This window comes from Xyrauchen texanus, chromosome 34, assembly GCF_025860055.1.
Source record: "Xyrauchen texanus isolate HMW12.3.18 chromosome 34, RBS_HiC_50CHRs, whole genome shotgun sequence".
Classification (NCBI taxonomy): Eukaryota; Metazoa; Chordata; class Actinopteri; order Cypriniformes; family Catostomidae; genus Xyrauchen; species Xyrauchen texanus.
Window position 1 is genome coordinate 1,268,302 of NC_068309.1, and position 25,000 is coordinate 1,293,301.

General features: G+C 41.1%; 2 protein-coding genes across 4 annotated transcripts in view; both read right to left on the minus strand.

Moving 5' to 3' along the window:
- plgrkt (plasminogen receptor, C-terminal lysine transmembrane protein) overlaps window positions 1-11,362 on the minus strand; it is a 24,418-nt gene extending 13,056 nt beyond the window's left edge. Inside the window, exons 1-2 of the mRNA XM_052104968.1 lie at window positions 11,298-11,362; window positions 8,217-8,298 (exon numbers count right to left, since the gene is read on the minus strand). Of these exons, the coding sequence (XP_051960928.1) occupies window positions 8,217-8,297 (81 nt within the window). The 5' untranslated portion in view covers window position 8,298; window positions 11,298-11,362. The remainder of the gene's footprint in view (window positions 1-8,216; window positions 8,299-11,297) is intronic.
- A 2,928-nt stretch (window positions 11,363-14,290) lies between these two features.
- Window positions 14,291-25,000, minus strand: part of LOC127628184 (ral guanine nucleotide dissociation stimulator-like) — a 40,993-nt gene continuing 30,283 nt past the window's right edge. For 2 of the 3 annotated variants that reach the window (XM_052104915.1, XM_052104913.1), the window contains exons 10-17: window positions 22,771-22,803; window positions 22,570-22,691; window positions 22,348-22,443; window positions 21,927-22,134; window positions 20,232-20,306; window positions 18,023-18,274; window positions 16,163-16,277; window positions 14,291-16,043 (exon numbers count right to left, since the gene is read on the minus strand). In XM_052104915.1, coding sequence (XP_051960875.1) covers window positions 15,868-16,043; window positions 16,163-16,277; window positions 18,023-18,274; window positions 20,232-20,306; window positions 21,927-22,134; window positions 22,348-22,443; window positions 22,570-22,691; window positions 22,771-22,803 — 1,077 coding nt within the window. In that variant the 3' untranslated portion in view covers window positions 14,291-15,867. The remainder of the gene's footprint in view (window positions 16,044-16,162; window positions 16,278-18,022; window positions 18,275-20,231; window positions 20,307-21,926; window positions 22,135-22,347; window positions 22,444-22,569; window positions 22,692-22,770; window positions 22,804-25,000) is intronic. The other variant, XM_052104914.1, reaches the window with a different exon arrangement.

The window sequence follows — 25,000 nt, forward strand, 5'->3', positions numbered from 1 at the left end:
CGATGTTCAGTACACCTCCAGAAGCTAATTGGCTAATTGTCTAGAGCAGGGGTACCCACACTTATTGTGTGATGATCTACTTTTAAATGAGCAACTCAATAAGATCTACCAACTAAAAAAAGCACAGTTTCATTTAAATAAAAAATAAAAATGTTTGTTGGGACTACTGCATGTATCCTTACATGGAAATCATCTTCTAATTAATAAACAAATATATAATAATGTTCAATGTTGATATCATTCAGTTTTAACACTAAACCCAAAACACCTACAGCACAATAGATTACAATAGTCAGGGCATTTACCTTATTCTGATGACTTGCACTGAATGGAAACAGACAGTTTTGCATAATCCGGGCATTAGCTGCTGGTAACTAGCCTCAAACACAGCTAGCTTTGCAATTTCATGCTCTGTTCTCACCATACGTTCAAACCAGAAGTGGCGAGAGCGTCAAAATTCGCTCTGGCTGCCCTGCCTTCGACGCTCGAGGACGCTCGTGGAAGCTCTGACGTAGTTGAAATAGGCGGCAACGTTTGTTCAGAATGCTTTGTTTTGTGAACTATATTTAAAGGGGGCCGCAATTTAAACATCCAGACATGTCGACCATTTACTTTTTGCCGACCGATCACAAGTAGCGTATATCCTCATGAACTCTTTAAAATTGATCGATGGCAGAAAGTAATTAAAATTATAGTTGTCTGTTATCAAAATAAAATACATTTGTAATAATAACTGTGGTCTTGGTCATATATTACTGGGAAACCCGTCACGGCAATAATTCGTTTCTCCTCCATTTTATCTTCGGAACGAATGTTTGGTGGGAACCAAAGTTTACACGGTTGTGTTCTCTAGACTTCGCTAGAGCGGAGCACTTCTATATTCCAATAGGTCGCTGAACCGCGTCACAGCTCATTACCATAATGTTGGCCGCACTTGAACTTTCATCTGACGCCCACACCGCCCAAGACTCGCCGCGCCGCTTCTCGCCGCCGAGAGACGCTGGCTGTCATTGAAAATGAATGACTTCCGGTCGATTTGACGCTCTCGCCGCTTCTGGTGTGAACGCACGGTCAGAAGCCCTTGGAGGGCGCGAACATAGTTGTCATGGCAACAGAATAAACAAAAATCTCACCTGGTCAAAATGTACTCGTCAAGTTCAAGTCAGACAGAAACTAAAAGAAGGAAAGACTTTCTATTTATTCGTATATAAATTTAACGAAAGCACATTTAAATTTTGTGCGATCTACCAGCATTGCCTTTGCGATCGACATATTGGGCACCCCTGGTTTAAAGGCGTGACATCATGTTCTGGAATTTTCCAAGCTGCTTAAAGACACAGTTAACTTAAGTGTATGTACAATTCTGACTCACTGGAATTGTGATTACAGTCAATTAAAAGTGACACAATCGGTCTGTAAACAATTGCTGGAAACATTACTCGTGTCATGCACAAACTAGATGTCCTAAACGACTCACCAAAACTATAGTTTGCTAAAATTAAATCTGTGGAGTGGTAAAAAAATGAGTTTTAATGACTACAACCTAAGTGTATGTAAACATCTGACTTCAACTGTAATGTGGAATCTTCTGGAAATTAAAACATGTTTATTGAATGTTTATAGGCAACACGGTGCTCTTTTCTGTTCTTCTAAGATAACATGTTCTGTGGTTGATGACAGTAACGTGACCGATCGTGTCAAACACTGATACACAAATAGAACCCGAAATACGTCAGATAGAAGAAGAGAGAGAGGTGATGAAGAGAGAGCCGGTTTGGTGGGAAGTTTACTGACATTTGTCTGAAAGGAACGTGTGAAGATAACACGAATGTCGCTCGTGACCTTCTGCCCCGCATGAGCGAACACATCATCACACATCACGACCACAGATGACATCAAGACGACATGTGACATCACACGCAATATAACAATACAAACATTATTCATTCAATTATCTGCACAAATAAACCATCCAAATTAAGGCCCATTTCACACTGATTTCATCTAAAAAAATGTAAACAAATTATTCACAAATTTACACCAGATGGAAAGTGTTAGACAAAAAAAGGACTTTTCTGTTGTTGTTTTTTGTGGTGTAGGTCAATTTTCTATTCGGCAAATAATAATAATAACTAGACTGAAATGTTTGTAGAAAAACTTTATGTTGGCTTGAAAAAGCCTTGTCTGGAAGTTTAACAAGTTTAAAAGCTTGGAGTTTTACAGATAGACAGACAGTGAGAGAGAGAGAGACAGATAGATACAGCTAGACATTGCTAACATGTTGCTATGTGTTTCCAGCATGTTTTAGCATGTAAATAGGTATTGCTAACATGTTGCTAGATGGAATATGAATGTTTTAGCATGTAGTTAGGCAATGCTAGCATTTTGCTAGGCATTGCTAGCATGTTTAAGCATGTAGATAGGCATTGCTAGCATGTTTAAGCATGTAGATAGACATTGCTAACATGTTGCTAGCATGTAGCTAGGCATTGCTATCATGTTGCTAGGCATTGCTAGCATGTTTAAGCATGTAGCTAGGCATTGATAGCATGTTGCTAGCATGTTTAAGCATGTAGATAGGAATTGTTAACATGTTGCTAGCATGTTTAAACACGTAGATAGACATTGCTAGCATGTTTAAGTATGTAGATAGGCATTTATAACATGTTGCTAGCATGTTTAAGCATGTAGCTAGGCATTGTTAACATGTTTAAGCATGTAGCTAGGCATGGCAAGCATGTTGCTAACATGTTTAAACACGTAGATAGTCATTGCAAGCATGTTTAAGTATGTAGATAGGAATTGCTAACATGTAGATAGACATTGCTAGCATGTTTAAGCATGTAGCTAGGCATTGCTAACATGTTTAAGCATGTAGCTAGGCATTGCTAGCATGTTGCTAACATGTTTAAGCATGTAGCTAGGCATTGCTAGCATGTTGCTAACATGTTTAAATATGTATATAGGCATTGCTAGCATGTTGCTAACATGTTTAAATATGTATATAGGCATTGCTAGCATGTTTAAGTATGTAGATAGGCATTGCTAACATACAGCTAGGCATTACTAGCATGTTTCTAACATGTTAAAGCATGTAGCTAGGTGTTGCTAGTTTTTATGTTTCTAACACAATATATATATTTTTTTAATTGCCTGCTGTGCGTAAACCGTAAGTCCGATCAGTTAGAAATATAATAGCAACTAGAGTCAGAACAGCCTAAAGACCTGTGCAAAGTTTGGTGACTGTAGCTTGAAATCTCTAGGATGAGTTAGTGTCTAAACGTTTGGTCTCAGAAGAAGTCGTAATAATAATAATAACACGTTTGTTTAGTAGAACAGCGTGTTCTTTTTCAAGCCAGCTAATAATAATGGAATAATTGTGTCACGTGTCCATTATCTGTCTCTCTCTCTCTCTCTCTCTGTCTGTCTCTCGTCAACTCAGAGCGACAGTTCGCATTTAACCTGCAATTTTATCATCCTGTGTTTTCATGACCATTAAAACGTCATTAGTTTCAATTTCAGCGGAAGAGACAAAGAGCAGATTCACACAACAAGAGCAAACTGTCAAAACTCTGAACGCTCGAGTGAGACGTGACGGAGACGAGCGCATTATGAGAGGAAACACTTAGTGTGACAGATTAATGGTGACGGAGACGTTACATTATCATCACATGATCGTTTACAAAACACCATTCACATCCTTCATGTAAGAGTCATCATTTACTCACTCTCATGTCCTTCCAAATGCAACTTTTTATGTTACATTGTACAAAATGGATACAATTTGAATAGAGAGATGATATAAAAATGTTCAACTGTAAGATACCGAGCAGCTGTCATAGTTTGGAACAGCATGAGGGTGAATCCATGACAGCATTAACATGTTTAATTCATGATCTCGTCCAATCACAGAAGAGATCTCACTGGTGTCAAACAAAGCGACCGTTTCATCTCCATGTGACCTTTCGGCATTTACGAGCTCAACATGATTTTTCATTAGCGGAGAATAAATGATGTTCAGTGAGTAACAACAACAAACCTGCATGAGCTCGAGGTCTTTATGCGCTTATTAGATCGCGAGGGGTAACGAGTATTTATGAGCGTCTGGACGCGCCCGCGGGTCACAAATACCGGCACAGAAACGGAGCACACGTGTGTGAATTCACGGACAACACGTTTAGTCTCAATTAGGGTGCAAGAAACCGATATGATGATTATACCGCTATAGTTTGACTGATTTGAAGTCTTATAATGTGAAATACAACAGAATGATTAAAACCAAAGTGTGCATTTGTGTGTGGTGACTCATGCACTCCATCAGACCGTTATGAGCTGTTGTTTGTTGGCCGTACAGCAAGCGGTCACAACCATATTTTACTTCATAATCTCTCCTCTGGATAATGTCACAGGTGTGGACCTCCTCCCGGACATTCATCACAAACAATCCACCAATGCAGAACATGAGCATTAGGTCTCGGACAGCTGCAGGCCAGAGCAAACACAGGAGGATATTGTGAAACGGGACGCAGACAGATAACCAGCAGAATGATCAACAACCGTCATCATACCAGTGAATGTATTCCTGCACGTGAATCTGGACATTATACAACATCTCATTACATACAGCCTGAACCGTGATGCGATTACATGTGATGGAACTGTAGATTATATTTAATATTATATTTTATACAGATTACATTTTAAAACAACGATTTGAATATTTAGCATGTTTTTTAGGTGCTACTGGTTACAAATCAAACACCGGTCTTCATTCACATTCACTGTACAGCTAAGAGCAGCTGTCATAGTTTGGAACAACATGAGGGTGAATCCATGACCAACACACATGTTAGCATCGTCTAGAGAAGTGCTAAAACATGCTAAAAAAACGGGTTAGCATCATGCTCACAAATGCTAGCATCGCCTAGCGAAGAGTTAAAGCATGTTAAAAAGGTGCTAGCATCATACTAACACATGCTAGCATCGCCTAGCGAAGTGTTAAAACATGCTAAAAACGTGCTAGTATCATGCTAGCATAGCCTAGTGAAGTGTTAAAACATGTTAAAAACGTGCTAGCATCATTCTAACACATGGTAGCATCGCCTAGCGAAGTGCTAAAACATGCTAAAAACATGCTAGTATCATGCTAGCATCGCCTAGTGAAGTGTTAAAACATGCTAAAAACGTGCTAGCATCATTCTAACACATGCTAGCATTGCATAGCGAAGTGCTAAAACATGCTAAAAATGTGCTACCATCATGCTAACACATGCTAGCATGGCCTAGCGAAGTGTTAAAGCATGCTAAAAACGTGCTAGCATCATGCTAATACATGCTAGCATCGCCTAACGAAGTGTTAAAGCATGCTAAAAACGTGATAACATCATACTAACACATGCTAGCATCGCCTAGCGAAGTGTTAAAACATGCTAGCATCATGCTAGCATCGCCTAGCGAAGTTTTAAAACATGCTAAAAACGTGTTAGCATCATTCTAATACATGCTAGCATCGCCTAGCGAAGTGTTAAAACATGCTAAAAACGTGATAACATCATGTTAACACATGTTATCATCACCTAGCGAAGTGCTAAAGCGTGTTAAAAACGTGTTAACATCATACTAACACATGTTAACATCGCCTAGCGAAGTTCTAAAGCATGCTAAAAACATGTTAGCATTATGCTAACATATGCTAGCATCACCTAGCAAAGTATTAAAACATGCTAAAAACGTGCTAACATAATTTTAACACATGTTAGCATCGCCTAGCGTAGTGCTAAAACATGCTAAACACGTGTTAAGCATCGCCTAGCGAAGTGCTAAAACATGCTAAAAATGTGCTAGCATCATGCTAACACATGTTAGCATCACCTAGCAAAGTGCTAAAACATTCTAAAAACGTGCTAGCATCATGCTAACACAAACATAACACCTACATGCCACCATCATGAAAAACACATGCTAGCAACATTCTATGAATTTTATTAATCAGCATGTTCCAAGCCTTTAATAATAAACAAAAAGATTTCAGTTCTAATTTTGTGAAATTATTCAGATTTCGTCATCTCTGACAAGGATGAAAGACAAAACAATGACTAGTTTGTAGTTTAGTCTCTCACTTTAATGTATAAATACTGTCATTATGATTCAAAATGAACAGATCATCTTATAACATTCATATCCAACTGCACTCAATTGATAAACTCTATAAAATATTGTAATATTGTCACAGAAGATCCCTCAGACATCACTGCATTGGATGTGTCTGGGCGATATTTTTTGCCATATCGCCCAGCCATAGTTCACAGTGCACGAAATCCCCACATTTTCGTTTTGACATGTTGGTGAAACTTATTAATCCACACATTGAAACACAATAAATCAACAGTTTCATTCTATAGGACTGAAAATCCCTGTCTCTCCGTGCATATGTCTCATTATCATCATCATCATCTCTCCATGCAGCATAGACTGTTTAACATGCGTGTGCTCTCTTAAAGGGACAGTGCGCTAGTTTTATTCCCACTGTAAAAAACAAACACATTTACTCTCATTAATTCGCCTTTAGAGATGAAACGTCAAATGAGACGTAATAATCCCCAGTTAGAAACGTGTCTGGAAATCACCAGCTGCTCAATGTCCAAAATGTAAGTATACATTTAATTAGGTAATGTTTAAAAAAGTAAACATTAATTGGTAATGTTAATGCAAATTGCAATGATAATGGCGTTTGATATGAAAAGAAGCATGATCACTACGGCTATTATGGTGTGTTCACATACAACGCGAAGCGAGCGTGTCGCACGGCGCCATTACATACAATGTCAATGCAAAGATGTGAATAGATGCGAATTCGTGCTGGGCGGCGCGAATGAAACAAATCACAAGACTCAAACTTTTATTTAAGTGAAATCGCTTAATTAGCCTACAAATTCACTTGATGCGTTGTCGCGAAAGTCTATCAGCATTGAGATTGTCCGGATATCACTGACGTACTGATGTAGTAGTAGAAGAAATCTGGAAAAATGAATTTAAAAATTGTTGTAGCGTTATGCGAGGAAGTTGGACGACCTGGTAAGTTCGGTAGGCGAGAATTTTCTTTGCGTTGTATGTGAACGCACTATAAGAGATAACTTAAATCATTAGACTTGTGTCCTGCTGAACACATATCATTCTTATTCAAATAAAATTACAATGTGGCCAGTTGGCCAAAAAGTTAACGTTAAGCCCTGCATTAAGGCTGCATGATTGATTGAATTAAGATTGAAATCGCAATAAGGTCTTGTGCCATTGTGAAAGCTTGAAAGGCTGCGTTTAAAAATAGACTGCAATCAGGACTTCGGTCAGCATTGTGTAAGCAAGCGGCGCCCTCTAGCGGTCTGAACGGCATTCTCCATTATCCATCACACCACTGTAGAACTTAATAGTATTCTTTGTATTTTTCCATGATGTGGTTGGCATTTCCTTGGTATTGCCCAACATATGCATAATATGACTTTATAATGTTCTATCATATACAGTACAAACATGTAAAATGTGAGTTCTGTTGTTTTGGACGGCAAAAACAAGTGCAAAAAAAAAATTCAGAAGTATAAAATAACCTTTATTTCCCATCATGCATTATGCTATAATATTTCGTTATTTCTCAATATATATTTTTTTTTATTTTTTTAACTTCTAATTAAATACATTGTGGCCTATAAGGTGTTGAATAGAAATTATTTATTGTTAAAACAATTCCTGAGCAAATCAGTGATCTGATGACAAATTAACGTAAGTGGCAAAATATCGGCATCGGCCAACAGTTATTTGTTAAAATCGGTATCGGACACAAATGTTCGTATCGGTGCATCTCTAATACAGAGGGTGTAAAATGGGCATTAAATACTAAACTATGTGTACCACGAAAACAACCTGAATTATTATTACATTACATTATATTACATTTCACAGTTGTGTAATTAAATTAATAATATTTCATAAAAGTACTTTGTCAGTAAAAACTTTTCTGTGCTTGATTTAATCATATTCATACTCATAATGATCTGCATCAACACATTCCTATATTATTATTAATCCATGATTAGTATGTGTTTGACGCACAATGCCAAAGTGTTCATTTAGTGCTGTGTATAATGAGGAACTCCTGTATAATGTGGATTATGACTCTGATTAATAATTATATTGTTGAAGTGTCTGTAATGATGTTTCTGTACCTGCAGTCGAGCGTTGAGAAGCATGAACTCCTGCTGTTTCTGGAAGTTCTGCTCCATGGATTTAGAGAGCAGGAAACCCATCCTGCAGAAAACACACAACAACACGGTTTAAATACACATTTCTACTGGAATCAAAATAATCCAAGAGGACAACGAAGGAATTCACTTTCTGAAATTGTTTTGTTTTGTCTTGCAATACCTTCATTAAGTAAACTAAAACTATCATAATCATTCTGCTGGTTGAAATACAACCATATAAACATCCAACGAGCGCATTTTGTTTTGGATGATCGGCAAGTTCCATCAAAAAATATACGTCATAAAATCTGTCCAATCAGGTCGTGACTTTTCCCTGACGCCTTTGGTTTTGTATCGTTAGGTTCGGTGTTAATGCCAGTGTGAACGCTACATGAACTAGGACTAAATGTATCATTTACATTTTTGGTCCGGACCAAGAGAACCGAACTACAAGTGTGAACGCCCCCTAAAACCACGTTCATACCACAAAACATGGTAACTGCAAGTTTACTATAGTAAAAGCATGGTTAATTTTCATAAGGGCACATTTTGTTTTTGTTGGGGGTTTTTTCTTGGTGGAAACTTCAAATCAATCATGGCGTTACTATATGTAAGGGGGGTTAAGATGGGCAAGGAGGAGGCGAGAACCGGCTTGTCAATATAAATAATTAATGACTAACTAAAACAGAAGACACAAACACTTTAAGCCGAGTGCTTTAAGTCTAGTCTGCCGGCAGGTCATCCCCATCTACCTGGACGAGGGAGGGGACAAGGGGAGGAAAACAGAAATAATTAAAATTGGGGGTACTTCCTGTAACAGTGTAGTACCAAGAAAAAAAAACTGTACAATTTAAAAGAGGGAAAAGGCCAACGCAGAGCGAAAGTGAGAGAGAGGAGATGAGAGAGAGATGAAAAAAAAACCTCTTACTCGCCAGTTCTCCGATACGCCGCAGCTTGTTCCTCGGCCACTCCTCCACCCTCTAACGGACGGAACGCCCCGCCGCGTTCTCGGGGAACAGAAGGGGTCTCCCTCGCCCCTGGCAGCAGTTCTCCCGCTCCAGGCGGTCGGCAGCGAGCCCCTACCTGCTCGCGGTCGGCGGTCTTAAATCACGCCGCGTTTCAGCGGCTGGTAGGGAACTCATCCGCCCCTGGCAGTGGCCCCGACCAATCCAGGCGGTCGGTTAGGAGCCCCTTCTCCCCTCGCGGTCGGCGGCCATCGTCCTCTTCCAGGTGGCTGGGATCCTCGTCCCCCGGCAGATGGCCGCGGCTGCTCCGTTGGGGTGGACGGTAGTGGCGAGAACTCTACTACGGTGTATCCCTCCTCCTTCCCGGGTTTCGGCACCAGTGTAAAGGGATCAATGGAAAGGAGGAGGCGAGAACTGGCTTGTCAATATAAATAATAGTTTAATGATAAACTTAAAAGAAGACACAAACACACATGACGGACATGTCCGCTAACGATCTCTCTCTCCCGCATGGTCCCCTGCAGTCGACCTTTATCCCTCTCGGGAGGCTTAATTAGCCTAATACGGGACCAGGTGAGTAGGATCACGACCCGGCCCCGCCCTCCGCCCTGCCACACTATAGTAAAACAGTAACCATAGTTTTGGTTTCTCTGTATTATTATTACTATAGTAATTATACTACGAATATCACGGTTAAAGGAATTAGCCATGGTTTTACTACAATCACCATATTTTAAGGGGTATTGCGAGAGAACATAATGCCTCCTAAAGGTGCGTTCACATACAACGCGAAGAAAAGTTTCACCTCGCATTGCTCACGTGAGTTTGACCGCTGGATTATAAATTAGCGTTTAAACTTGCGTTCGCGCAAGTAACGCGACGCGTGAGTATTCCCGCTTCTCTTCCGGAAAAGGACAGGAGGCGGGGCTTCTACGACTTGGTTCATAGTAAAGTTCAACCAATAGCTGGAATCACGTAGTCGCACATATTTACCAAACTTACCAGGTAGTCCAACGCTACAACAATTTTTTCATGAATTTTTCCAGATTTCTTCTGCTACTACGTCAGTGACATCCAGACAATCTCAATGCTGATTGTCTTTTGCGTTAATCCGTCATACGGATTTTTTGCACGAGTTGAACAATTTTAACTTGCGCGAATACGCGAATGTAGTGATTTTGCGCGTTCGAGTTGCGCCAATCAATACATTCGCGCCGCCCAGTGCGAATTTGTGTCTCTTCGCATTTTTGCATTGACTTAGTATGTAATCGCGCCACGCAAAATGCTCGCTTCGCGTTGTATGTGAACGCACCATAAGTGTCGCTGTATATTTCAACATTAAAACTGATGTAACTTTTTCAGTGTTAAAATACTTCCTTCTATCCCAGCTTAATATGCAGAGAAAACTATTAGTGACCCATATGAATGTTTCATTTTCTCGAAAACTTTAAACACTGTGTCTCTGTGGCGCTATGGAAATTCCCGTGTTTGTTTTGAGGGACCCACCCCAACAACATCACTCAACCAATGGCATGAGTAGGGGGCGGGACTCTCTCTTTGTTTTGATCAATGGCAGACGAGGGGCGTAGTATTTTTGCAATTCAATTGGGGACACTAGTGTCCCATACTATAGCTTTCAGGACCATTTTAAAATATTTTCATTTTATCACAGTATAACAACACAAAACTACTTTATTCTCATATTCTTGAACATAATTTATATAACTGTAATAAGTAATACAAATGAGATTTTTGGACTATCATTAAATTATAGCAATAAATGGCCCTAATATAAACATTTTCTTTATGCAAATGTTTAATTTCTGAGGTTTTACGTGAAAGGTCCTCACATCATTAACTGCAGTGTATGAATATAAAGCTCATTATAATCTCATTTCCACCATACACAAACAATAACACTAGTCTCTTCTCATTTCCACCATCCACAACTAATCACGAGACGAGAAACATGTTCAGATCTATAATAAGAGAGAAACAGATCTCCCTCAACAAACATGAGCGTTCATGAAAACATACTTATCGTTCTAAAACCCCGCAGAATGTGAACAAACACACTTTATTGTGTTTAATGACATACCTGTGTTCAATGACACTGAGTGTCCTGCTGTAGTTTCTGCGTACGTACTGACGGAGGTCACTGACGCAGCTGAGGTCTCGTCGCTCATTGGCTCTCCGGCTCTGACGTCAATAAGCAAACAGAATGGGTAATGTTGCTAGTTAATAATATTAACTAGTCACTTGACATACGTTATAATTTCGCCGAGGGAATATACTGAAGGATCCATTGGGCCGCATTCAAACCACAGGACGTCTCACTGATGCTTTTTTATCACTAAAAACTACAATATTTTAAGTTTATCATTCGCAAGAACTGGAATCTGACAAATAAATGAAAATAACTATAAGCGCTATAATTATTCAATAAAATACAATATGCTGTAATCACAGAACTACGTTTGAGTAATCCTCAACAGCGATGAAAAAAGAAACAGGTATCATGTGACATCACTTTTCGCGGGGTTCAGGAGGAGCGGGAATGATTCAAACTGTAACGGTCACGCGGTTGTATAAAATTCACGGTGAAGATGTTAAACAGGCGAATTATTATACACTACCGACTTATTTAGTCCTCTCGACTGCTTAAAACATTCATAATATTTAAGAACACTACTTCTTTACAATGAATGTACTTTAAGAGCTTTATAGTTAAGTCAAGTTTAATATGATGGTAGATACCTGCAATAATAACTTAACATATTATTTTTATATATATACACACTACCAGTCAGATGTTTTGAAACATTTACTCATTCTTAATTATATTTATTATTTTTCTTCACATTTTAGAATAATAGTAAATTCATCAAAACTATGGAATAACATAAATGGAATTATGTTGTGACTAAATTAAATCCAAAATAAATCAAAACTGTGTAATATTTTAGCAGCTTCACAGTAGTATCCCTTTGTCTAGAATTTGCAGACACGTACTCTTGACATTTTCTCAAGCAAGTTCATGAGGTATCACCCTGAGATGCTTTTTAAACTGTATTGAAGGTGTTTCCATCTATGTTGGTCACATATTTGCTTCTTTTCTTTATTATTTAGTCCAAGTCATCAATTTCCAAAACTTTTTTTTATTATTAAATTAATGTAATAATGAAATCAATTAATATGGTGGCACAAATATATTTTTGTCTTTGCAGCGGTGTCTTTTTTGTAATGTCTTCTTGATGGGTCTTGATTTTTGTCTTTTTGAGGTTTAAGGAAAACTAGGTTTAGCTCATAGGAATCTTCCCGTCTAAAATCCAATTTGTGTCTGTGTTCAGATTCAACAAATGAAAGGTTTGATGACATTGACACCAAACACTTTCGATTCTCATGTGTCATAATCGAATTGCGGCAGTTTAAATACGCGTAATGGAGAATAACATTTGGAGAGCTGTGGTGAGCAGAGGGGAACGTTTTTAGTGAAAAATTACTTACATTTTGGTTCTTTTTCTCACACAAAGACTTGAAATATGGGACCCATCATTTTATCTTTAAATACGGGACGATCCCTTATTTTACGGGACAGGTGGCAACCCTATCTAGGTCTAACTTGTGTTAAGCCTAGTGCCTAGTTAGACCTAGTTAGGGTTGCCACCTGTCCCGTAAAATATGGGATCGTCCCGTATTTAAAGATAAAATGATAAGTCCCTTATTGAATCAATACGGGACACGATGGAGTCACAGTAAAATCGTTCCAGATCGGCATTTATCATTGATATAATTTGGAAAATGTGCCTACTCCGGGTAGGAAAGGAGGTATTGCCCCAAGTGGAGGAGTTCAAGTACCTCGGGGTCTTGTTCACGAGTGAGGGGACAATGGAGCGGGAGGTTGGCCGGAGAATCGGGGCAGCGGGGGCGGTATTGCACTCGCTCTATCGCACCATTGTCACGAAAAGAGAGCTGAGCCGAAAGGCAAAGCTCTCGATCTATCGGTCAATTTTTGTTCCTACCCTCACCTATGGTCATGAAGGCTGGGTCATGACCGAAAGAACTAGGTCGCGAGTACAAGCGGCCGAAATGGGCTTCCTCAGAAGGGTGGCGGGCTTCTCCCTTAGAGATAGGGTGAGGAGCTCAGTCATCCGTGAGGAGCTCGGAGTAGAGCCGCTGATCCTTTGCGTCGAAAGGAGTCAGTTGAGGTGGTTTGGGCATCTGGTAAGGGTGCCCTGTGGCCGCCTCCCTAGGGAGGTGTTTCAGGCACGTCCAGCTGGGAGGAGGCCTCGGGGAAGACCCAGGACTAGGTGGAGAGATTACATCTCCACACTGGCCTGGGAACGCCTCGGGGTCCCCTAGTCAGAGCTGGTTAATGTGGCTCGGGATAGGGAAGTTTGGGGCCCCCTGCTGGAGCTGCTGCCCCCGCGACCCGACTTCGGATAAGCGGTTGAAGATGGATGGCTGGATGGATAATTTGGAAAATTTGCCTACGGTGGGAAAGGGACCATCTGAAAATAGTTTTTTTTCTATACAAATGTTCAATAAGATCAAACAGTGTATGAATACAATCATAAAAACAAGTACAGGTCAATATATATATTTTTAACATGTAAATTATATTTAATTTTCTATAAGTCATGGGTCAGGAAAGTTCTCATTTTAGCATATAAGAAATATTATAAAATGTTTATTAATAACGCAAATTAACTCAACGCATCTATTGCTAAAGCTGTGGAGGATGTGGTTAGGGTCCGGATCCCCTCCATTTAAGTGTCCCTTAGTATAAATATGAGTAAATGTTTGGAAAATTGTTGCGTAAAAGAGGGTAGTGAAATATTTCTTATTTGAAAAATGAACACTAGTCACCTCTCCTTTCTTTGGCTCTTCTAACTTGAAGTCTTCACAGGATCATGTTGCGCTGATGGAGGATTTCAGTCTTCTCTTGCAGCTAAAAACTATGTTCATAGTGCCACCTGCTGATCACATTACTGAAGTATTGAAGTATTAAATGAGCTCTTACTTTCTTCTTTTACAATAGGATACATGGACTACAGCATCCAGAGGAAAACAAAGACTTTGAATCGCACTGCATGTGTTTATTAGTGTTTTCTCCAATATTAGAAACAGTGCATCATGAGGGAAAACAATACCAAATTTAACCAAACAGAAACCCAACAGGGAGCTGAAAGAAACACAAACCCATAATCGCAGTGGTATAAACTTCGCATAGATATATTCATATTTACATATTCATTTATAATTACATGGGAGGAGAAACTAAATGTACAATGCTACAAAAAGTATTTACAAATCAATAAATACACCGGCAAACACACGCAAACTAAATAAAAGGCAAAAGTACAAAGGACAATTCATATTGTACAAAAATTACAAAAAAGAACATACAAAAACAGTGTGTGAGTTAATAAAGTCTTCTTTCTTTCTCTTTTGACAGTGAAAAATACAAATGGCACCAGATATGCGTGGTATTCCAAACTGATCGGACAGATCTTGGGAAAAGGTTGATTTTCCTGAACAGGCAGTGCTGACCTCAAGAGACGGACACGCTTGTGAAATGAGCATTGATCTTTGGCCCTTTCAGTTATAAAACACAAGACACGAACACACATACAGGGACTTTAAGAACACACATAGCAAGCTCATGCACGCACACAGACGCACACAGTTGTGTATAAAAGATCTGAGATCTGGAGATATGGCGGGTCGCTGCCACTCAGTCATGTGTGCATTCAGTCATGGACAATCGCTGAACTACAGGTACAAAAACAAACTCGGCAAAACTCTCGTCTCTTTTTCTGTGCAATGTCACCTTACGTTTCTCTCTTCAGCCAATCACAGGGCAGGGTTGAACGATACCGCGACAACAACATCGACAACACACCCAAAACATTGTGCAAATCCTCAAAACTCAGGGCATCGAATTGTTATTTCAGACTCTTGCTGTTACTACGATCAAATTATTGAGTGTTTGCAACATTCGCCATTTGGACTGGCAATGAAAGTGAGGAACTAAAGCATGAAGAAAAGAGATGCATTCTGGTACCCCTCCAACATGAAATAAATGACTCTATTTACTTTCCTAATACTCGTTCTCTGGTGTTAATGTGAACGATTCATCAGTGGATGTTTTTCCAATGAAACAATAGTTCTGCCTTTGTCCTGAAACGACTTTTCTTGGTGGACGTCATCAACGTCCTACTTACTTTTCCACCCCTCCAACCACATGGCTCCAATCTGGCTTTTCACCATCCAGGCAATTCCCCCACGGCTAACACCAAGTCCTGCCCTACAGAAATACATCAGAGAAGTAAAATGGGTTGTGAACGGCGTTTCACATTGACTGAAAGGAACACCGGATGTCACAAGCGTCCAAACTGCCTGCATTCTCCTCTTAGTTGCCGGTTCAGTCCTTGGACAGAAAACACATCAGCTTACAGCTCACAGGAAGTGACATCAGAAGCAGACCTGGTAGTGACATCACAGACGAAGGCTGATGTGGAAAGTGGTTTAGGAGTTTCAGGAATGGCTGTAAACATAAAGATCGGCAGTCCCTGCCAAACTCCTCATGACACCTTTACAAGTCCGAGCGGTGCCGGCCGGATCTGCTGAACGCTTAAATCCTATCGTGAGCGGAGTCAGTCAGTTCAGAAGATTCCCTTAGCGATTTTAAGACCTTTCTGTTTCATTCGAGGCAGCGTGGAGCTAGCCACGTGTTTGGTTCGACCCGCTCTGGGGAAACCTCTCTTCTTCAACACAAAGTTGTAGTTGGCCGTGGAGTTCATGGCGTAAAAAACGTTGGCGTTGTCAGGAATCTTCAGCTCTGCGTGGAAATAAAAGAACAGGATCTACTTTAAAATCAGGTAATTTGGCCAAAAAGTGTAGTTCCTAGTTTCAGTTATTTGAAAGCATGTTCACAGACATTTTAAGATGGTATTTTACCCTTGTCTTCACTGATTTTCTGAACCAGCTCGTAATCTTCGGCTCTCTCCCGGTCTAGGTTGTGTTTAACCATGGCTTTCCTGACCACTGCTGGAGTCTTATCCTGACTGGTCACCTGAAACACACACACACACTTTATTCACATTCTATTAATAAATAAGGCCAGATTGCTTTAACCCGACTGGAGTCTACATGAACTGAAATCCAATTCATGAGCGATTTCTTGGTGCGCATCAGAGTTCTGAAATCAGCTTTCGCATCAACCATACAAACCGAATTCTGATGTAAAATGGACTTGGGTCGACATCAAAATGTGAATTCTCTAACGTGAAACCATTCATTAGCCACATTTCCACTTTTAGGCTGTGGTGATGTGGGTGTGGCCGAGTGACGTCTGTGGAGAGCGAGCAGGGCTGGACTGGGAAGAGAAATCGGCTCACGATTTTTCATGGCAACTGGCCCAAAACTTGATTTTGTAAGCCAAAAGTTGTTGTGGGGTGGGGTTTGTACTTTTCTGCATATCGCGACAGCTCATTTTAGCTCATCGCGGCCATTCGGCATGTTTCGCGGCCGACCCACCAGCCCGCTCGGTTCTCCCGATGGCCATTCCACCCCTGATCGTCCTCAAAGTGCGTTGGCCCTCCAGGAAAATGCCTGGTATGCCAGATTACCAGTCCAGCACTGAGAGCAATGCTGGGAGAGGAAGAACGGTAAGGATTGACCCCTGTGGAAAATCACCTTTAATAGCTGTTTTGTGTTGCAGTGAGAGCTGGAGGGGGATTAAAGGGCAGTCCAAACCGCCGGAGGAGACACACGAGGTGTGTGTGTTATTGTGGGTGAATTTCTGTGTGCACTTAAAAGTGGACAGATTACCTGTCTCCATCCTCATTCCCTTGATACAACAAAGAGAACTAGAGGCTTGTCACACAGGCCAAATGAGGGCATGTTAGTGCATGCCAGGGCCAATTGCGTTCCCACAGTCGCTTTTTGGGTGACAAAGATTCATTTTTGGGGCTTCATCATGCCTCTTTGGGGCCAGTGGCCTTTAGCTCACCTATTAACCTTGGGTCAAACAAGGCCAACTGGGGATTGAGGTGGGTTCAACGTCAAAGGCTGAGTTTCGACAAACTTCCCAGGTTGTGTATCCAGTGCACAACGGTATAGACTTGGGAAAAATATAAAAATGTGGGCACAGTACAAATCCGTTAAAATGGCCAATGGATAAAGTGCTGCCCAAAGAAAATACTTTCCATGGTTCGGTGAACTTTCGTAGACGGTGTGCTGGGACATCGTCCCGCTGTTAGTGGAGAGACCACTCGGGACAACATGCAGTTACAGTCAGTGAGTTGTCAACGCTAACTGATCTCTGTTTAAATTAGCTATAAACTCAATATTCTAGATAACTAGATAACATGATAACTCAACTTGAGCTTCCCTCTTGCTTGTGAAACGAGCGGGGTGTGATGTTGGCACCAGGGCGGCATATTAAGGGTGGGTTTTAGAGCAACACTGCAGGGCTATTGGCCCAATGGTGGGAACATAGATTGATTTTGGTCTTGCGGCTCAAGGTCCGAGGCTATTGGCCCCGGCTGGCCAGTTGATAGCCCTGGCCCAAATAACGTACTGACTGAAAATGGTCATGTTCTACATCAGAGGCTCTAAACTGGTACGTCACGACCCAAAATGGGTTTCAGGTCACTTCTGACAGCAGGGAAATACAAATAATAAAATACAACCCTCCACATAAACATTCCTAATTAGAATAGCAAAATAAGTAGACAACTTTGAAAGAAACGCTTCCCGTATCTTTTGTTGTTAATGTCAAATGATGTGTGTCAAATCAAACTGATTCTCTCTCACCAGTATACTCTTGTACATGTTTCCGTTGTCCACATCCAGACTGACTCTGATGATGCAGCAATCGTCCACCTGCTGGTTGTACAGCGGCAAGGACAGAGACGAGTAACTGGACACCCCCGAGATGGAGCGCTTGTGTGAGCGGGACGCTGTGACCGGTGTGGACGACACCGAAGACGAGGAGGCACTGCTGGAGCCCGAACCTGAGCCGAGACCTGAGGCGTCCAGAGACGACAGAGACGTGGACTCCCAGAACTGCAGGAGAAACAGAGACTCAGAGTGAATCTATAAGAGCTGGAGAAGATCTCAGAGTGATGGATGACCTGATGAATCCAGACCAGATACAATCCACAGTCTCAGCAGGAAATACAAACAATGAGAGTGAGATGAAAACAGCTGTATATTTCCTTTTAAACCCTGCTGAAAAGACCAGCTTAGATAAGCATGAATTGCCATTCTGGTCCAGGCTGGTTTGGTTACTGGAGTGGTGGTGGCGTAGTGGGCTAAGGTACATAACTGGTAAGCAGAAGGTTGCTGGTTCGATCCCCACAGCCACCACCATTGTGTCCTTGAGTAAGGCACTTAACTCCAGGTTGTCCCTGTAATAAGTGCTTTGGATAAAAAAATGCTATGCTCTATCTGATGAAGTCTGACCAAGGAAGTCTTACTAGTTAGGCTAGTTAAGAAGCCTGATGGGGACACCAGCATCCAAAACACAACTGGGGATTTGGGACCATCCCGCCAAGATTAAGATCTCTATAATTTACAGTTTCTAATGCCCAGACACTTAATAATCAGTAGAGTTTCAGCTTGGTGTTTGGACCCCTAATGATGCATTCCAGAGCTCTGCAGATATATTTCTGAAATAAAACAACTAGATATATGTATAGCACGAACTGAAGTCACTCTTGAAAATGTATATTGTGTTTATTTCCTACTAGATAATGGTACATTTCTAGTTTTAATATGATTTGTCCTTCAGACGTTTTTGTTTTGCTTGACAAGAAAACTAGCTTCACATCACGTGACCCACATTTGGTTTTCAACCATTAAAAATGGGTACAGTTTTGGGATGGAGCCACATTGAGAGCCCCATATCTCTGGGATTTAACCATATAGAGCCTACAAAACTGAAATACAAAAAGGAAAGTTTGTTCTGAACCATAATATGAAAGGATTTTAAGATATCTTTAATACTTCCGGAGTTATAGGCACTCCAACTTTGGAAAAACAGCGTAAAAATAGTGTTTTTTCCCATATTTGGGCTCTCACCGTTGGCGTATAAATACAACAAGAGCTGCTGAAGTCAACTGATTTGAGGAATAGATCTACCAATCTCTGTGTAAATATAAAATCATGATGCTCACACATTTCTAAGACTGTTTTTTTCACCTGTAGATTTGCTCCCAAATCATTGGTGGAGATTATAATTTGACCCCCCCCCCTACAATATAATGCATTACTCTGTAAATATTCATCCATGTGTTTAATATTCTGGCTCTCATCATCATTTATGTTTATCTTTCTTCAGACAAAGATATACATCAAATTTGGTTGCTTTGACCTCTTGTAATTGATGCATCTACTCTGAGACGTTTGATTTTCAACCATTAAAAATGGGTACAGTTTTGGGATGGATCCACATTGAGAGCCCCATATCTCTGGGATTTAACCATATAGAGCCTACAAAACTGAAATACAAAAAGGAAAGTTTGTTCTGAACCATAATATGAAAGGATTTTAAGATATCTTTAATACTTCCGGAGTTATAGACACTCCAACTTTGGAAAAACAGCGTAAAAATAGTGTTTTTTCCCATTTTTGGGCTCTCACCATTGGCGTATAATACAACAATATCAGGTTTGGTTGCTTTGACCTCTTGTAATTGATGCATCTGTGTACAGTGAGCATAATAGCATCAACGCGACAGACGAGCACTCGGGTGAGTCTTTAAAAGGCAACGAGCTGCTGTCTGCATTGTGCGATTGGCCTGATCATCACTGACACACAAACACACACTGCAGATACACTGACACACAAACACACACTGCAGATACACTGACACACAAACACACACTGCAGATACACTGACACACAAACACACACTGCAGATACACTGACACAATGAACGTCAATGACGATGAGTTCTGTGAGAATGGGCGAGAGACATGAATGATCCCAGACACGGATGGCAGAGAGAGAGAGAGAGTACCGTTGGTATCAGGTCTGCTGGCGGGCCGCACTTTCCTAAGGTAGAATTGGAATGTTTTACGAAGGGCGTTGACATCTACAGGAAGGAAGTACAGCTACAGTCACCAAACAGACACGGCAGAGCTCTGCAGCGAGCTCACAACATCCTGTTTACACCTCACAAGTGCTCAGTCCAGACACCTGCTATTAACACGAGTCTCCAATGAGCACTTGTGCTTCGAGGGTCTCTAATTTCATACATCAATCACCACATGAGTGTGTTACTGCATCATGAAACAGCTCAGAGAAGTCTAAAACACAACAGCACTGTTTCAATATATGACCATATTATGGTCGTGTGTAGCATTAGCGCATTATCCCAGTGTGTGTATGAGTGTGTATGTGTGCGTGTGATAGTGTGTGTGTGTGTGTTTGTGAGTGTGTTTGTGAGTGTGTATGTGTGTGTGTTTGTGAGTGTGTATGTGTGTGAGTGTGTGTGTATGTGTGTTTGTGTGTGCGTGTCATGGTGTGTGTGTGTGTGTTTGTGTGTGTGTGTTTGTGTATGTGAGTGTGTGTGTGTATGTGTGTGTTTGTGAGTGTGTATGTGTGTGTGTTTGTGTGTGTGTGAGTGAGTGTGTGCGTGTGTGTGAGTGAGTGTGCGTGTGTGTGAGTGTGTACGTGTGTGAGTGTGTGTGTACGTGTGTGAGTGTGTGTGTGTTTGTGAGTGTGTGTGTGTTTGTGAGTGTGTATGTGTGTGTGAGTGAGTGTGCGTGTGTGTGTACGTGTGTGAGTGTGTGTGTACGTGTGTGAGTGTGTGTGTGTGTATGTGAGTGTGTGTGTGTTTGTGAGTGTGTGTGTGTGTGTGAGTGAGTGTGCGTGTGTGTGAGTGTGTACGTGTGTGTGAGTGTGTGTGTATGTGAGTGTGTGTGTTTGTGAGTGTGTATGTGTGTGTGTTTGTGTGTGCGTGTGATAGTGTGTGTGTTTGTGTATGTGAGTGTGTGTGTGTGTTTGTGAGTGTGTATGTGTGTGTGTTTGTGAGTGTGTATGTGTGTGTGTTTGTGAGTGTGTGTGTGTGTATGTGTGTGCGTGTGTGTGTGAGTGTGTGTGAGTGTGTACGTGTGTGAGTGTGTGTGTGTGTGTGTGTGTATGTGTGTGAGTGTGCGTGTTTTTGTGATTTATGAGGACAATTTTGTAAGTTACAAATTAGTAATCACAAGGTTATTATGCTATAAATGTGATTTATGAGGACATTTCTAGTGTCCCCATAATTCAAATCGCTTAAAAATCATACTAAACAATGTTTTATTGAAAATGTAAAAATGCAGAAGGTTTTCTGTGAGGGTTAGGTTTAGGGGTTGTGTTAGGTTTAGAGGATAGAATCTATAGTTTATACAGTATAAAAGTCATTATGTCTATGGAAAGTCCTCATAATGATAGGTAAACCAACATGAGTGTGTGTGTGTGTGTGTGTGTATGTGTGTGTGTATGTGTGTGTGTATGTGTGTGAGTGTGTGTATGTGTGTGAGTGTGTGTGTGTGTGTGTGTGTGCGAAGTGTGTGTGTGTGTGAAATAATGAAACATTGTAATGTCACAATAGTTAAACTTTTAAATGTAGAAATGGGATTTTAGAGCTGCGCACTTGAGATCAGATCTTAATAGCAGGTGTACACGAGGTCAGATGGAGTGTTTAAGGCTTTAGGACAGAAGATCTGCACACCTTCCTCTCCAAAGCGTCTGGTGAGTCCGAGATAAAGCTGATGTTGACCTCTTCCACGTCAGAGCTGCTGGAGCCCGCAGACGTCACACTGACAGAGTCGCAGCCGTCGCCCACAGAACCGCTCACACACGGCGGGAACCGCAGCTGATCGAACGACTTTGAGTGAGAACTGCTGGAACCTCCTTCACCAGAACCCACCGGCTGACGGCTGACACACACACACACACACACACACACACGTCAGCTCTACTCACATATTAAACATCTTTAATATAACACACATTTACTCTATTCATATGTTGATGAAGTATGTTTGTACCCCAGTATCAAGCTGCTCTTGTATCAAGCATGTAACAAAATTGACTGAAGATTAAAACAAGAGAAAGTGTTTGATGATGATGTGTTGATGTTCATCACTCACTCGCTCCATCTCTTCATGATTCCGGAACTCTTCTTGGCTCTGAGAGTGTTTGAGGCCGATTCAGAGAGCGGCTCGATCTCACACGACTGACTGTAACTGCAACAAACACACAGATACAGATTCAGTGAGTGTGAGTGTGTGAGAGTGTGTGTGTGAGAGTGTGTGTGTGTGTGTTTGTGTGTGTGTGTAAAGTGCAGTTCTAAACCGGTGTGTGTTTGTCACCTCTCGGCCTCTGTCAGTTTCTCCACGCTGGAGAGCCAAGCACTGAAACCAGACACACGCCGAAAATTATAATTATTACACGCCAACTGCAACAACTTGATCTGAGCGATGACCTCAAACTCCTACAGAGAGACAGACAGCATGAATATACACGAGTTAAAGTGTTCAAATCATCATCATGTTTGTTTTGTACAGACAAACCTTTCTTCTCTTCTCAAAGTTGATCAGGCCACCCTGAGAGGCAGAAGAAAACAGATTCATGAGAGAAATAAAATCAATATTCAGTGAACACACATTCTTGTTGTATTAGTCACTGAACCTCCGACACATGAGAACAATGTCAGAGTCATTAACTCAACGAGGGGTCGTTCACACAGACTGAACATCGGTGGACAAATCAGCTGGAGAAATACATCATAAAGAATCTTGTCATCATTTACTCATCCTCACGTCGTTCCAAACTTATATGCTGCTATTTTCTCTGTGGAACATGAAAGGAGAAATTTTAAAGAGACTTTTTGAAGTTTGACAGTTGTTGGAAACAGTAACGTGAAAGTTCTTCAGAAAGATAGTCATACGGTTTGGAACGACATGAGGGTGAAAGCATGATGACAGAATGGTGATCACTACCAGTGTTGATCTTTCACTAATGAAAATGTTCGTTGTTGAAAGTTTTTTGATTTTGTCAGAGCTAGCGAAGACGCATCATGGCAATAATACATTTTTAAGTGAAACATTCTGTGGAAAACACACACACATCTGGTGGAAAACACACACACATCTGGTGGAAAACACACACACATCTGGTGGAAAACACACACACATCTGGTGGAAAACACACACACATCTGGTGGATCAGGAGAAAGGGCATCATTAGTGTCGCTGCAGATGTGGGGTGTAGTGATGGTGTGGAAGATGCAGTGCAGACGACCCAGATTCTAATCTGCCTTTTGTCCCACTTTTCCCATCTTAATATTTCCTTTAATACAAAGAATAATAATAGATTAAAAACACTATAAAGGTGATTTCTTTGGGTGATTTAGTCCGGTGAAATTTGGGGAGTTGAGAGAAAGGCTTGATCTGGGTAAAATGAACCATGTTTTTTTGTGGAAGCCAAAGTTTTAATGCTATTAACAATGATGTTACTATACATGGTGTTACTATGTTTACTGTAGTAAAACCATGGTTCATTTTTGTAAGGTAAGTTAAGATTAGTTTAGAGTTAGTATAGGGGTTGGTGTAGAGTTAGTTTAGGGGTTGGTGTAAGGTTAGGTATAGGGGTTGGTGTAAGGTTAGTTTAGGGGTTGGTGTAAGGTTAGGTATAGGGGTTGGTGTAAGGTTAGGTATAGGGGTTGGTGTAGGGTTAGTTTAGGGGTTGGTGTAGGGTTAGTTTAGGGGTTGGTGTAGGGTTAGTTTAGGGGTTGGTGTAGGGTTAGGTATAGGGGTTGGTGTAGGGTTAGATTAGGTATAGGGGTTTGTGTAGGGTTCTGTTAGGGGTTTGTGTAGGGTTAGGTATAGGGGTTGGTGTAGGGTTAGTTTAGGGGTTGGTGTAGGGTTAGGTATAGGGGTTGGTGTAGGGTTAGGTATAGGGGTTGGTGTAGGGTTAGTTTAGGGGTTGGTGTAGGGTTAGTTTAGGGGTTGGTGTAGGGTTAGTTTAGGGGTTGGTGTAAGGTTAGTTTAGGGGTTGGTGTAGGGTTAGTTTAGGGGTTGGTGTAAGGTTAGTTTAGGGGTTGGTGTAGGGTTAGGTATAGGGGTTTGTGTAGGGTTCTGTTAGGGGTTTGTGTAGGGTTAGGTATAGGGGTTTGTGTAGGGTTAGTTTAGGGCTTGGTGTAGGGTTAGTTTAGGGATTGGTGTAGGGTTAGTTTAGGGCTTGGTGTAAGGTTAGGTATAGGGGTTGGTGTAGGGTTAGTTTAGGGGTTGGTGTAGGGTTAGTTTAGGGGTTTGTGTAGGGTTAGGTATAGGGGTTGGTGTAGGGTTAGTTTAGGGGTTGGTGTAGGGTTAGGTATAGGGGTTGGTGTAGGGTTAGGTATAGGGGTTGGTGTAGGGTTAGTTTAGGGCTTGGTGTAGGGTTAGGTATAGGGGTTGGTGTAGGGTTAGGTATAGGGGTTGGTGTAGGGTTAGGTATAGGGGTTGGTGTAGGGTTCTGTTAGGGGTTTGTGTAGGGTTAGGTATAGGGGTTGGTGTAGGGTTAGTTTAGGGGTTGGTGTAAGGTTAGGTATAGGGGTTGGTGTAGGGTTAGTTTAGGGGTTGGTGTAGGGTTAGGTATAGGGGTTGATGTAGGGTTAGTTTAGGGGTTGGTGTAGGGTTAGGTATAGGGGTTGATGTAGAGTTAGTTTAGGGGTTGGTGTAGGGTTAGTTTAGGGGTTGGTGTAAGGTTAGGTATAGGGGTTGGTGTAGGGTTAGTTTAGGGGTTGGTGTAGGGTTAGTTTAG